The sequence below is a fragment of the Lichenostomus cassidix genome, chromosome 1 (genome assembly GCF_008360975.1).
Source record: "Lichenostomus cassidix isolate B80296 chromosome 1, HeHo_3.0, whole genome shotgun sequence".
In the NCBI taxonomy this organism is placed as follows: domain Eukaryota; kingdom Metazoa; phylum Chordata; class Aves; order Passeriformes; family Meliphagidae; genus Lichenostomus; species Lichenostomus cassidix.
Window position 1 is genome coordinate 33,242,956 of NC_139479.1, and position 14,742 is coordinate 33,257,697.

The 14,742-nt window shown below is 47.9% G+C and overlaps 1 protein-coding gene across 1 annotated transcript; it reads left to right on the top strand.

Moving 5' to 3' along the window:
* Positions 1 to 1,455: 1,455 nt before the first annotated feature.
* SHOX (SHOX homeobox) lies at positions 1,456 to 13,288 on the top strand. The gene is made up of 5 exons (XM_085056116.1): positions 1,456 to 2,037; positions 5,209 to 5,417; positions 9,797 to 9,854; positions 9,945 to 10,033; positions 11,398 to 13,288. The coding sequence occupies exons 1-5, from the start codon at positions 1,764 to 1,766 to the stop codon at positions 11,641 to 11,643; spliced, it is 876 nt and encodes a 291-aa protein (XP_084912242.1). The 5' UTR covers positions 1,456 to 1,763; the 3' UTR covers positions 11,644 to 13,288.
* The last annotated feature ends 1,454 nt before the right edge of the window (positions 13,289 to 14,742 follow it).

Here is a 14,742-nt window from a genome sequence, read left to right on the forward strand (position 1 = left end):
ATCAAATGATCAATCCTTGTCCCCTAGATAATCATTTTAAATTCGCACAGGGGGAGATTGATTTTTTTTTAAGCCCTTTATTAATTGCTTCCTCGATTATTATTTTTCCCCCTCCTCCTGTGGAGGTGTTAACTCTGGTGCTGGGGGCACCTTTGGATTAATTAAACGTATTTTTAGTGTTTTAATGTTCTGCTAATTTTCAGAACAGTCTCACACTCCCCCGCAAAAAAAACAATGGCTCCTTGCTCCGACAAGGAGACTGCTTTGGTTGTGATTCAGAGCAGAGGGTGGCGTGATGATGGGCTCTGATTATCTCAAACTCGAGGCGAGGGAAGGAGAAGGACGTAAAAAGCCAAACGACCAGAAGACAAAATTCCTCCAAATACCGAATAACCCTTCGCGTTAAAGCCCGAGGAGAAGAAACAGAAATAAATAGCTGGGAAATGGGCTCCGCGTGGGGATCAAACGATGCGGAGAGGCGCTGGAAATGCCGGCGCTGTTATCTGGAGACGAATTTCAGGCAGCTATTCAAGTGCACAGAATAATAATTATTCCAGGAGTACAACAAAACTAACTGCAGCCTACCAAGGGCAAGGTGGGGAAATTATTGCCAGTTCTATGTTAAATTCAACAGGATATGTTTCGTTGGGGGAAAAAAATTAAAAAGGTTTAATGCCCTATTTGTCGTGTACACACTTCCGTGTTAACAAATTACCCCTTTGGTGCATGCAGCAGGATAGCTCGACATCCATAGAAATATTTTAGATTTTAATTTCCCCCTGCAGTACCTTCAGACAACATAATAACAATAAACAAGAAAACTGATCCTGCAATGTTCACACGCGTCTGGAGAGACCCCCTACCTATGGATACCCCCCAGCCAAACAACCCACTCCAAATCCTCCGAACACACCGACACGGATCTCCGAGGCACCTCGCAACTTGTTTAGCTGCAGCACACGTCCCCCTCCGCGCACCCACCCACCGCCAGCCAGAACAGGCAACACTTTTAAAACAGCATTTTTGTTTCGCAGATTATTTTGACCGTTTAATTAAGAGAAATTAGCTAAATAGCAAATCATGTAGAATTTCCAATGATTACAGCAAATGCACATCTCCGGCTTTTTATTCATTACCTTTTTTATTGAACACTCATTTTCCTTTCCTCTTGACAGCGATACATTTAATTGCAGGAGCACAGTTATTTGGTTAGCTGTGGGTCCGTTTTTACTCACAGCGTTGCCACGCACAGGATGTCCTTAAAATCAATTAAGTCTTCCTCGACTCTCATTTCTGCTACCCATTTACAGAATGTAGATACCTATTTTCATGTTTTCCTCTTCCCCCCTCCCTCCCTTTTATTCATCTCTCTCTCCCTCTCTCTCCCTCTCTCTCCCTCTCTCTCTCTCCCCCCCGCTTTTTCGCTGTTGCCTCTTTGCCTCCCTAAATCAAGGTGCAAAGATGCCAAAGAGTGATGAAATGAAAAGAAAGCCAATTGCTGGACTGAGGTGGGGGAGATAGCTGCTCGGAGTCCGCCTGCGACTATGGAACAGTCAGTAATTGCTGGAGACAGGGAGAGCTGGGGGTTGGGCTGAGGTAGCCATGTATAAATAGTGTGATCTCAAATTGAAAGGCATAAATAACAGCAGGAGTGATCTAACCCTATACAGCCCATCTTCTACGTGCAAAAACAGCGTGCGGAGGACGGCCACATCTCCGATTGAAAACAAGTGGATCTCTGTGGATAAGATCACCGGGCAGCCATGGAAGAACTTACGGCTTTTGTATCCAAATCTTTTGACCAGAAAAGCAAAGAGAGCAGCAGCGGCAGTGGCAGCGGCAACAAGAAGGAGACGATCACGTACAGGGAAGTTTTGGAGAGTGGGTTGGCTCGCTCTAGGGAGCTTGGAAACTCTGATTCTAACCTGCAGGACATGACCGAGAGCAGCAACCACTGCCCGGTGCATCTTTTCAAAGACCACGTAGAGAGCGACAAGGACAAACTGAAGGAGTTCAACACGGGCAGGACAGCGGAAGGTAAGAGCAGGGCTGGGAGCCCTCCGCCCCGCGCTTCTCGCCGGCAGCCCCGGTCCCCTCCCCGGCCGTCCCTGGCTCTCCGCAGCGGGGGCGAGTTGGTGACCGCGGCCCCGGTTCCGGCCCCGGCGGGGCGAGCGGCATCGCCTCCCGCATCCTGCTTCCCTCCTGCGCTCGCCTCCCTCCCGCAGCGGCGGGAACACAGGCTTAGGAACACGTACTACTGCATGCATAACGTGAGCGTAGCCGTGAAAAATAAGTCACAACTTCTGTCCTGCCCCCCGCCAGCCCCTGTTCACATCCGAAATCGATCCGGTGCGTTAGGCGTTCTCTCGCCTGGGGGAAGGGGGCAGAGCAGCACGTCAGACGTTTTTGTCTATCTGTGTATTTTTGTACGAGGAAACCTTGTCGGGGGAGTTTTAATGCCTTGGGAGACCTGTTCTTCCTGCTTCCGGGCCGTCAGGATGCTGCTGCTTGTTCTGGGAGAAAGCGGGATGTGGAGAGGGCTCTCCCTGGACATTTTGTCTTGGGTCGGTCAGCCTGTCCTACTCAGAGGCTCCGACCGGCGGGGACGAGAAGGAGGAGAGCAGCGTGGCTGTGGGGCAGCTGCTCGGACCCGGTGAGACAGAATATCGCTGCGGCGAGAGGCAGCGGCCGGCCAGGCCGACTGGTCTCTCTGTCCCCTGCTTGTCCTCTCACCTGGACCAGGGCAGCACAGCACCCCGCCGACCGAGGGGCAAAACGCCATTCCTTCCCTAAGCAACAACAACAACAACAACAAAATTAAATTAAAAAAAATATGTATATTTTAAAGCAAGACAACTTAAAACCCCACACAGGCTCACAGGGGAAGGAGAGAATAAAAAGGACGTGGCGATTAGAAAGTTGAGAAAGTGTCTCTTGGCAAGTTAGACAGGTGGACCTGCCTGGGGAGCTACTGGCTAGCTTGGGGTAATAAAAACCGGTTAATAGGTTGGGGAAAAACAACCAGCCTTTCAGCTGTTTCCTACTGTTTGATCTTGTTTAACATAACACTGGGAGATTTAATTTACAGCCCAAACTTTTATTTAATATCCTCCTCTTTTCTACCCCCTCCCCAAACAGAAGAACGGGTTATAATCACGTATTAGGGTACCCGTATTTCTGCACAAGCCAGTACCACTCAGCTCTGCTTATTTTCCTTCTCTAGTCGAGAGAGTGAAAAACAAGAAGGTTCAGTTTAAGGGAATCATTCGCGCAGGAGATTATTTTAAAAAATGAAAGCAGGGCATGCTTCAGGAATTAAAAACAGAATGCGAACGAACGAAAAATACCCTCATCTACTCTCCCTTTTCCCCGTGAATCGAAATTCTGGCTTGTATGTTTAGCTAATCTAATCTATGGAGAGGGGCTGGGGGTGGGGATGGAAGGGAGGAGTTGGAAAGAGCTGAGATGCTTGTGACAGTTTAAATTCATGCCAGGTTTCAGTCTAATTTCAACTGATTCCGGCGTGTGATTTCAGTCCCACCGATATGCTAGTTAATATTTTATACCTATCACGGACATGCTGTAGCCTCGGAAAAGAGACAGCTTTTGAACGCGCCTGATTTTCCCTAGGCATTTGCTGGGTTAGCACCCTCGTCTTTTCATAGGGATTCCCTTTACAGGAGAAATGAGAGCAAAACGCCATTAAAACCAGCCAGAGAATATCCCCATCCGTAGGCCAGACCCTTCCCAAAGTTTTATGCAGCCAATATCAACCTGGAGCCGGGAGAAATGATCACGGCTAGGGACAATTTTCATTTTGGAAATGAAAACGAGTGCTTCGGCTTGGGTCCGGCCTTATTTAAGACCAGGTGCAGTTCAGGACGCTTTATGACGTTTAACTGACTTACGATTTGCAGTTTATAATTTGCATTTTGGGATGCCCCTAAGTATATAGGTTAATATATGTGCATGCGCACATTTCTCTCTGTGCATACGTCCGTATATATGTATACAATACCTGTGTATTTGGTGAGGGAAAAGGGATTTAATTCGGGCACATCCGCAGATGCGACTCCCCCCAGATCCACACACCCAGGAGATGAGGCACGACAAAGGAGGCAGTCAGAGCAGGCTCGTCCCGGGACTCCGCCGGTGCCCGCGCTGGATGCGCAGCCGGCGGGGTGCCCCAGGCAGGCAGGGGATCGCGGGGAGCCGGTTCAGCCTAAAGCGGTGTCCCTCGCTCCGGCGTCTCTTCCTCTTTTCGTTAGCTGGATTGAAAAGAAGGACAGAGTCTTAGCCCTCCCGGCGTTAAGGAAAAGGGGAATAATAACAATGATAAAAAGTAGGAAATTATTTGCTAACGCAAAAGAAATCTCCCTACTCGAGACAGAAAAGGGGAACTGTTTCACCCGCTGCCCTCACAGACCACCTCCCCTGTGCCCGGGACAAGCATGCACAGCGGCTGCCTCTGGTCGCAAGCTCTCCACGAGCCCTGTCAGAGTCCCTGCAGGCTGAGAGGGTTCCTGCTGTCTCGGAGGGGCTGGGAGGCACCCATGGCCCTGGAGGCCGCTGTCCCGCACAGAGCCGCGCAAAACTGCCGCCCCCGGGGTTCCGACCCGCTGGCAGGTATTTTGGGAGAAAGAGGGTTGATAAGGGGGAGAGGCACGGGCAGTCTCGGTCTGATGCCCAGGGAAAGTTTCTTTTGCGAGGCAAATATTTTCACCGTGGATTCACCATGACAGCGGCAGGGAGCTTCTTGCATAACCCTCTTTAGTTTGGGAGGAAACATCGCTGGAGAAACCCCCTTCCCCGACCTCTTCGCACCGCCTGGAGGTATCGGGGGCCTGCGGTTTTCCTACCAACCCCCTCCCCGAACTGCCCGTGCCAACAGGCGGCACGGCTTCCTCCTAACCCTGGAAAGAAAATAAAATTATATTTATCTGTATAATTTTTCTGATAGGGCATCAGATAGGCAAGGCAGTGCGGCTCCCTTCCTCCCTCCGGCCCCCGGGCGAGTTGCCCCTGCCCGGAGCGGAGCCTGTAGCGGAGCTCAGCCCCTCTCGGGACCCCTGCCCGCCCGCCAGCTGCACCCGCAAATTGTGCTGAGTTTGGGGGCGAAGAGGGGAGGAGGGTGACCCCCGTGTAAGAGAATTTCGAAGAGGTGCGAGGGGACACTCAGTGTCGTTTTCTTCTTCCCCCTCCCGGCAGGGATCTATGAATGCAAAGAGAAGAGGGAAGATGTGAAGTCAGAAGATGAAGACGGACAGACCAAGCTTAAACAAAGGAGAAGCAGAACCAATTTCACACTAGAGCAGCTGAACGAGCTGGAAAGACTTTTTGATGAGACTCACTATCCGGATGCCTTCATGAGGGAGGAATTAAGCCAGAGGCTGGGACTATCTGAAGCTAGGGTTCAGGTAAGAGAAAAGCTCTGTTCCTGGAAACGTCCTCACCTCACTTCCTAACTGCCAGCGGATCCTAGCACAGTGCCCCGTTTCATGCAAACCGGGGAGGTGAAGGCAGAGAGGTGACACGTGTGATGGGGAAGCTATTTGCAACTCTGCTGTACCTGTCCTGCCAAACAGTAATTCTGCTCTGGGAATATCTGTCCGTGTCTTGCGTTTCTTAGGAAGGCGGTTTAAATTTTTTTTTGGTATGTGTGTGGGGTAGGGTGATTGGATGGTGATAATGTTGACAAGTCTCTAATAACTGAACAACTACTTTTTTTTTTAATTTCTTTTTTCCCTTGCAAACGTGCCATTTACTCTCTCTTAATCCTTACTTTCTTCCCACTTTTTCTTTTATGGGGCCATTATGAGGAAAAAAAAAGAAAAAGGCCAGAAAACAATCGCCTGAATAAGGCTAGACAGTTTGGGTGCTGAGGGACGGGATTAGCCAGAGCCGGGGGAAAGGTGCCGGCTCTGATTCGCACAGCAAGCGTATGAATGCATGCCACCCCATCTGGTGGAGGTTCCCCCCGTCCCTCCCATCCTGCTTCAGAGACAGCTAAATGCCAATTAGACTTCGAAATCTTGAAAATAGATCCGGGTTGCTGTAGTCCTGGGGCCACCAGAGCTGTCTGTTTGGGTGGCTCCACATCGATTATTTTAAAATTCGATTTTCAGTTAGATGCAGAGTGAAAATACTCCCTCTTCCCCCAAGCCAACTAGGGAATGCTTCCACAAAACAGATGTCATATTAAAAGAAAAAAAACGCAAAAAAATCCAACATAGAAATAATTAACAAAAATCTACCTAGGAATAATTAAGAAGATCAACCTGCGGCTCTCTGAGCAGGCCCAGAGCAGGAGAGATCTGAAGGAAATCTCTTCTTGGGTTAAAATTCTGTGCTTGGCCTAACAGACACAAACCAAACTAAAATCCAAGAAGAAAAAGTCACCAAGGCAACCCCTCCACTGAACAAAACGCCCTCACACCCTGGAGATAAGCAATGCCCATGTATGTGTATATCTGCCTACAGGAGTGTGCGGGTGGCTACCCATGAGCATGGGTATGGCTCTGTGGGCATGGATGGAGGCCTCCACGTCTTGACCTCACTCCCGGGCCACAGTGGGAAGTTAAGAAATACAGCCCCGAGCTGGAGTGAAGAGAGGGGTCTGTTTGACCCCCTCCTTAACCGTGGAAAGCAAGCAGGCAGCACACTGCTCAGCCAAGCCACTACCTCACTTTAAACAACTGTCTCCTGGAGGCAAAACCTGAAATAAATGGAGTATCTAGGTTGTTTTCGTTCCTTTTTTTTTTTTTTTTTTTTTTCCTTTCAAGGTTTTATTCTCCCCTCAGCTCCCGCGACTCTCAGCACAAACCAGGCTGGGCAAGGGATGGTGCTGGGCACATGCCTTAGGAATGGCAGCTTGCAGGGGATATTGCAGGGGTTCAGAGTGCTGCTGGCCTACTTTCTCCCGGAAGATTGATCTAACCACACCATATAAATTAATGAAAAGATTAAACTTTTGCTGAAGGGGACATCAACTCTTATGTCATCTTCCCAGATCTTCTTACTTGGGCTCTGTAATATCTTTCCAAGGTCTTGATGTACTGTTTCTATAAAAATAAATTACTTGTAATTGAATTCTGCACTCTTTCTTTCAAGTACTTTATTACTGAGGAGCACCTTAACAGGATGTTCATAGTTACAGGAAAATTGGTGCTTCAAGTGCTTATAGATCTTAAAACAGCACACACACACACAATAAAACAAGAAAAAAAAAAGCCCCCCCCCAAAAAAAAAAATCAGGAGGATATTATGACCGAGATTAAAAAAAAAAAAAAGTATTTAATCATCTTGTAAAAGAGGTTTGCATGGATTAAAAAAACCCCTCTATACATAATGAGGAAAAAGAGGGAAAATGGATAATTAATTAGGAAATAAGCAGAGAGTTAATATCCATCAATAAGTGGAAGCAGAAAAAAAAAAGAACAAGTTAGAAAAGGGAAAGGTGGTTTGGTTTTTTTTCCCTAATACTTTCAGAATTGTTCTCTAATTCCTATCTGAACCTCTTGTCCCTTGCTATTAAAGGATATAGTTTCAATTTAGCGTGGAAATTTGCTGTAAATAAATTGAAGCTCCTATGGTAGCTAGTCCTTATTAACCTTTTATTTTTAGTGTTGTACTGGAAACTCATATCACCCAGCTGTCAGGGTTATAATTGAAAGTTATGAGACCATAGTGAGGAGCAGGCAGTAATTCAATTACAACAAATATCTTTGGGTTTATGGTGCAGGGCTAAATTAAATGTCATTATTCACTGTCTCTAATGGAAATCAAAAGGAAATCAGATTAGAGCATTTGTGAAAGAAATCACTGAGTGATCCTTAATGAAGAAATAACTGTCTAAAACAGTGTACTGTGCTTTACTTAGCATATTCATGACTAATTGGAATTGATCGCGAATCACACCAAGCCTGATTTATTATCGCTTAACGCAGTGGCTAATTCATCACTTTTATTCCTCATAACCTTATTTTTTCGTAGCTAAAGGGAAAGGGCACTTCGTTTTCCAGATTTAAATATAATTCTGGTTTGAAAGATGTTCTGATTTGCAAGAGAAGTTGTTTAAACGCTGCTTAAATTTCTTCTGACAATTTACACTGCTTTGGCGAGGCGGCAGAGGGGGGCGTGGGGAATACACACAAGGAGATTTCCTGCAAGGATTTACTACAGTAAATGTATTATTGTTACAGCTTGATAATATTTTGCATGCTCATATTTAAATACATATATATATATATATATATAAATCCCCAACAGTCCAGTTAAAAGGAGAAGCGATGCATGTTGTTAATATTTGCATATTGCTAGTAGGGGAAAATAGGCTTGTGCTGCGCTGTGCTGTGCAGGGCAGCGGGGCGGCAGCGATGGATGCCCAGTTAGCGCGGGGAGGGCTGCGCTGGCGACAGCCGTCAGGGACAGGAACCGCGACCGGTGGGTGGGTGGGTCGGTCTGTCTGTCTGTCCGTCCGTCCGTCCGTCGATCTGTCGGTCTGTCCGCACCCGCGGCGCTCCGCAGTCGCCCGCTGCGCGCTTGTCCCGCGGACACTCTAGGCAGGAAAAATGGTACACTAAATCAGAGAAGGCCAATTCCTACTTAAGAAAATCACTGAGGTACCCGAGGTAATTAATGCCTTCGGAAGCCTTTCTTTGCACTAATTACTCCGTTGTAAATGACCATCATTAAGGCAATTGAAGAAAGCTTGAAGGGAAAATTTGATGTAGGAAGTGCAGTTAGTATTAATTAACCGTATGATCTCTTAGCAAGTGCTAGAACATCAAAGGTTGTAGGTGTTTACTTAACTACAAGATTTTATCAGCGGTGAAAGTCAATGTTTGTCCATATTCGGTAGGTTTTGGTGTAAAGATAAGGGTCCGCAAAATATTTTGGCCCGTGCTTCTGACGATGCTTTGGGGAAAGCTGATAATCACGCACGGCGGAAGGGGAAAAGTAATGAAGGTCTGAAATGCCCCTGGAAAAGAGGCACGGGAAGCACAGTGGCAACTGCAAAGTTCTGCGACTGTTTGAGTGAGAACGGCTGGAATTGGGGCAGTATTATCGGATTACAGGGGTTTCTCGGGTAGGGGCATAGGCACTTCTTTACATCCCAGCCTGCAAAAGATGCTGCTCTTGTCTGTCCAGAAATCTGCAGAAGCGAATTTTGTTTTCTTTAACATTTAGGGAACGGGGAATGATTCAGTCCCTTTAGCCAAAGTTCAGGATCTCGCATCTTGTCAGAGATCATCGATTTCAAGCCTGGCTCGGGAGAGGGCAGGAGGTCCAGTCTCTTGGGGGCCAGACCCCGGAGTCTGACCTGGCCCATGCCAGCTCTTCCTGGGCTGCTTAAGATGTCACTGGGAAGGGTACGAGGTCCCACCCGTCCTGCGGGTGGTCTTATTGTGTCACCCCATACGGGTGGCATAAAGACCGCCATTACCTGCCCAGGGGACACGGGGGCCTCCGAGACTCGATGCTAAGCGGCAGGCTCCCGGTCTCTCCGGCTGCGAAGGCGCTTCCCGTCTCCTAGGTTCCACTGAGGGACCACAACGAGGAGCGGGACCTCCCCCTAGAGCAGTCCTACAGCAGCACAGAGAGGGGTTCACCCCACCTGGGGTCGAGCTCTTTCCCCTCGGCTGCTCCCGAGGAGAGACCTCAGTAAAGTTGTGCAGTCACTCGCCTCATCCCTCCATCCCTAGCTCCTGCCATAATGCTCCCTTACCAGCTGCCTGGGCCACCTCCTCTTTTTTTTGGTTGTTGTTTTGTTTTTGTTTGCTTTTTCTTTTCACAGGTCTGGTTCCAGAACAGGAGAGCAAAGTGCCGAAAGCAGGAAAACCAGATGCACAAAGGTGGGTTAGGGGCGCACACCGGCCGGGGGGCGGCGGCCCCGGAGCCCCGGGTCGCCTTTGCCGCTCACCCGGCCCTGTCTCTCCCCGCAGGTGTGATCCTGGGAACCGCCAGCCATTTAGACGCCTGCAGAGTAGCCCCCTATGTGAATATGGGAGCCCTGAGGATGCCTTTCCAACAGGTAGTTAGCTCCGGTTTTATTTTACTTTCCCTCAGCAAGCTCCGACCCCCATTCGTTAGCACGGGAGGAAGCCGGACACGTTTACAAGTGCCATTTATATAGAAGTTGGCACGTATTAAAAACAGGCTGTAAAACTTCGTGAAGGAGCCCCAGCCCGGCTTTCGGGAGCTCAGCGCTCCTCGGGACCGGGGAGGGGACGGAGCGGGGGGTCCCGTGGCCCCGGGAGGCGCCGGCGGGGCTAAGGGCCCCTCGGCCGCCGTGCGATGGGCTGGCACACGGCCCCAGGGCCGCCCGCAGACTGGACTGGCCTCCCGGGGGGCGCATCGCCTTCCCGGGGCGGGCTGGGCCCTGGAGCACCCGGGCAAGCCCGCCCGCCCTCTGCGGGGCAGACCGGCTCGGTCCCGAGCCGCCCGGGGGGCTTTGGTCTCCTCCTGGCGCCGGAGAGCTCTGGGGGAGGAGGCTCTTCCACCCCATGGGCGAAACCAGGACGGGCAAAAACTATGAGGACCCTTGCGCTGTCGTTCCCCTCCTCATTCCCAGGCGGGCTATCGAGACCTGTCCTTTTCCGATGGATGCGGCCACCCCGGAGGTGGGGAGGCTGCTCCCAAATGCTCTGCAACCGTGATGGTCAGCCGGGACAGGGGCAGTGGCGGAGTACAGGCACCGACGCCCCTGCGGGTCCATGCCCCAGCGAGGCGCAGCCACCCGGGGAAGGCCGCTGGGGAAAACCGGGACGAGGGAGATGAAATTCCGTCCTGCTTCTAGCCGGTTGTAACTCTCCCTCCCTCCGTTTTTTTTTTTTTTTTGGTCAATTAATCGGGGAATTGATTTTTTCCAGCCCAAAGGGACCCTCCGCCACCTTCTCCGTCTCGGAGACACGTGGAGCTGACAGATTAATTGTATTGATTTTTAAAAGACATATTTGGACCAAAATAATTAAATACATAAATAAACTCTCCCCCACTCCTTCCCGAACCTACCCGGAGCTGAAATCTCTCAGTCAACCCAAAGTGTTTGTGTAGGTCTAGAAAGCTCCAAAGCAAACACTGGCCAGGTATAGAAGGGACCCATGGCCAAAGAGTTTTTAGCAAGGTATAAATAAACATCCCTGGAAAAAAAATTAGCTATTTAGCACTTGTTGGCGCCCCTGCGTTGGGCCTTATTTATTTATTTATTTATTGATTTATTTAAAACCACGAGGAGGAGGGTCGAGCGTGCGCCCTTAGTTAAGCGAGGAGCGGAGGTTTGCCGCCCTGAGTGCGGAGGGGTGCTCCGCTCCAAAGTCGGTCTTTCCATCAGGGTGGAGGCGGGGGTGCGTGGCCTGGGCTGGGCTGGGGCTGACGCCGTGTCGCTGTCCCCGGCAGGTCCAGGCGCAGCTGCAGCTGGAGGGCGTGGCCCACGCGCACCCGCACCTGCACCCGCACCTGGCGGCCCACGCGCCCTACCTGATGTTCCCGCCGCCGCCCTTCGGGCTGCCCATCGCCTCCCTGGCCGAGTCCGCCTCCGCCGCCGCCGTGGTGGCTGCCGCCGCCAAGAGCAACAGCAAGAACTCCAGCATCGCCGACCTGCGGCTGAAGGCCCGGAAGCACGCCGAGGCCCTGGGGCTCTGACACGCTTGCCCCGAGCCCCCCGTCACACCCCGCCCCGGGTGCCCGCGGCGGGCGGGCGTGTGACCCGCACGGACCGCCGCTCTGCCCCCCGCTCCTCCTCATCCTCCTCCTCCCTGGCCGCAGGGCGAGCAGCGAGCGCTCCGGCCGCCCTGCCGCCTTATCTCTTTTTTATTTTTTATTTTATTTTTGTTTTTTCGGTTTTGTTTTTATTTCTTTCCCCTTCCTGGAGGTGTGTGAGCGCTCGGCGGCTGCGCCCTCCCGCCGCTTTGCTCGCCCGCTCGGCCCCAGGGACTCGGCGGGGCGGCCGGGAGGAGCCGCGTGGCGCGGTGGGGACGCTCCGCCCGCCGCGGACACAACACACCCGCGAGTCAGAGACTCCTCGGAGGACAAAGTAGGTGGGAGCAGAGAGAAAAGAGAGTTAAAAAAAAATTACAAAAAGAGGAAAAAAAAAAAAAAAGAAAGGAAACGATCTCTAAATTATGTTAATCTGTGAACATTGGGGACACTTTGGATTTTTGACCCTGGCAAAAGTGATCGCTCCGGCATAACGTCATCTGCTGCTGTCAGTTTTGCTACCTTGTGCATGTGTCAAACTAAACACGTTTTGAAGATCAGAAATATATTAGAACGAAACTAAACAAAACAAATAGTAATAATAATAAATAATAAATCCTTGGGGCTGGTCTCCATTAAAGATGACATTTCTTTGTTGCCAACAGTATTATTTCACTGCCATGAATCTCTTCCATCACTGAGGAGCTGCTGCTGCTGCAGAACTGGTTTGAATTTAAATGTGGAATTTCAGATCTGAGGCAAGGCAGGTTTTTATTTTCCTTCTTTTCTTTCCTAAAAAAAAAAAAAAAAAGCAGCAATAACAAAAGTGTGTCTCTAATGGCTATGTCCTTTGAAAGGAGAAAAAGAGAGAGAGACTAGAATTTACTAATTGTTAGTGATAACTTGAAAGATGGGAACAATAAGAAATGCACCTGTTTTGCCAGAATTACCTGAACTCAAAGAGATGTATTGTGCCATAGAAACAGGTCAACTTTTCATTTTTTCCCCCCAAATGCCTAGATCTTTGAATCAGAATCTCACTGTTCTACAGGATGTAGGAAGAATGAATTATAAGATAAAGATGGACATATGGTTTTAAGGCATAATACTGATGCAGCATAAATTTTAGTGAAATGCAATTAAGTGCAGTAAAGTGCAATACTGTAAATATTATAGATTAAAAAAAATAGCCGTACTTATTCTGTTAATTACCAATTCTGCAAGAACCATAACTTAAATCCTTTACACTCAGACTGGTGCATTGCAGCTCCTTGCAAAAATGACAGTCCGAGTCTTCTATGAATGGATAAAGTTATATGTATCACATATGGGAAAAGGTAGATACTATGATTTCTAGTCAACTTAATGTGCCATATTTCTGGGAAGCAAGCTGAAAAGTCTGTATGTGACACTTTCATGTGATTTTAAGTAAAAAACAAAACAACAACAAACCCAAACAAACTAAAACAACCCATAGAAATGTTCTGTAGAAGAGGACAAGTTCAATATTTGGCCATTTCAATTTTTGCCTATGATTTGGACACCAAGGATTAAGCTAATGCTTCAGCAAAGTAACTACTTTTAATCCAGCAAAGGTTTACTGACCCTCCTCCCCAGTTTTACTTTTTCTGTTATTCCCTTCTAATTAGGTTTGGAGCGTTTTAAAAAAAATTTTGGTGGTAAGGAGAGAGGAAGGTACAAATACTGGTCTTGTCTTGATCTAATAAGATAGTTATTTGTTGCCTTCACTACCACGGTCTCTGTTGATGGAAGGTTATCCTCTGAATAGCACCATTATTAGGCTTGCTTTTTATGTCTTGTTTAGAAATCCATTACTAGGTTTGGCTTTTGCTGGTATTTATCAAATCCACATATTACTGTAGGACAGAAATTCATGCTTAGGATAATTTTTAGACACTTTTCTTTTTGGTTTTTTTTTTTTTTTGTTTTTAATCCTTCAAATGTTGATATTTTCTACCAAGCAAAATTTCTGGAATGTCAAAATTGTGCCATTTCCCTTCTATTTATTATGTGAGAAGTAGAGTTAAAGTCTTGGGTTCGCTGGGGCTGATAAAAGTTTCCTGCCTTTTTTACCTCTCTGTGAAAGCTTGTGATCTTTTTAAAGCAAGGCCAAAATATTAAGGTAGCATTACTTATTGAGAAATACAGACGGAATCTCAGGCAATTAACAATTTCTTACTGAAACAAAACATTGTCTAGAAAGTAAAATTTTATTCATGATGATGTATGAAATTCTGGCAAAAATGAGAAATATTTGGTGTGGTTCCAACACTTCTAAAATGCAGATCTGAAAAATAATAAATGTTACTACAAAGATGCTTTAGGCTATAGTAGGTAACCTGTTGTACTGGATGCCCACAGCCATCGAAAGAGAATTAGATACACAGTGTTGAAAGTGTTGAAGACCAAAGACATAGAGTTATTAACTGAATGGGGACTGCTTGTTATCTGTACCTGTAACCTAACTGTTAGCCTTTTAAATCCTCTTTTGAGAATTTAAGAGAGGCTTAAATGATTTTTTTTTGTTGAGTCCTGGACTGGACTTTCAGAGAGGAGTGATTTTCACTCTGAAATAATTCCACAGAATGAACTTGTTGAAGTTGTAGGCTTGGGATCTGAATTTTCTCAGACATCTAAGTGAGGCTGAGAAGCATTACCTATCTCAAAGTATTACAGGATACACATGCAGTATGCATCCACCTTGTATGGGAAGGAATAACTTTTCCACCTTTACTGTTCTACTAGATACAAACACAGCAAAAAATGCCTGTAGATTTCGCTCAGAAATTTTGCTTCTTTGTGATATTCAAAAAACAGTGGCAACGTGAATACAATTCCCTGCTAAGATGAAACGAGGCTGGTAGTGTAGCATACATCTTTCCAGAATGCAATATTCTTACTTTTTTCGGAGTGATTTCAATGGATGTCTAGAGGAGTCTTGCTCTCTACCACAGAAGGGAGGAAGTTGGCAAGATTTATCAGCTTAACCTGCTTTGAAGAAGGTACTACAGCTCAGCATGGGGA

What these genes read in the sequence shown, in the direction of transcription:
- SHOX (XM_085056116.1), top strand. Translation starts at nt 1,764, where the DNA reads ATGGAAGAACTTACGGCTTTTGTATCCAAATCTTTTGACCAGAAAAGC. An exon ending in CACGGGCAGGACAGCGGAAG is followed by an intron (nt 2,038 to 5,208) that starts GTAAGAGCAGGG and finishes CCCTCCCGGCAG; the next exon opens with GGATCTATGAATGCAAAGAG. An exon ending in TATCTGAAGCTAGGGTTCAG is followed by an intron (nt 5,418 to 9,796) that starts GTAAGAGAAAAG and finishes TTCTTTTCACAG; the next exon opens with GTCTGGTTCCAGAACAGGAG.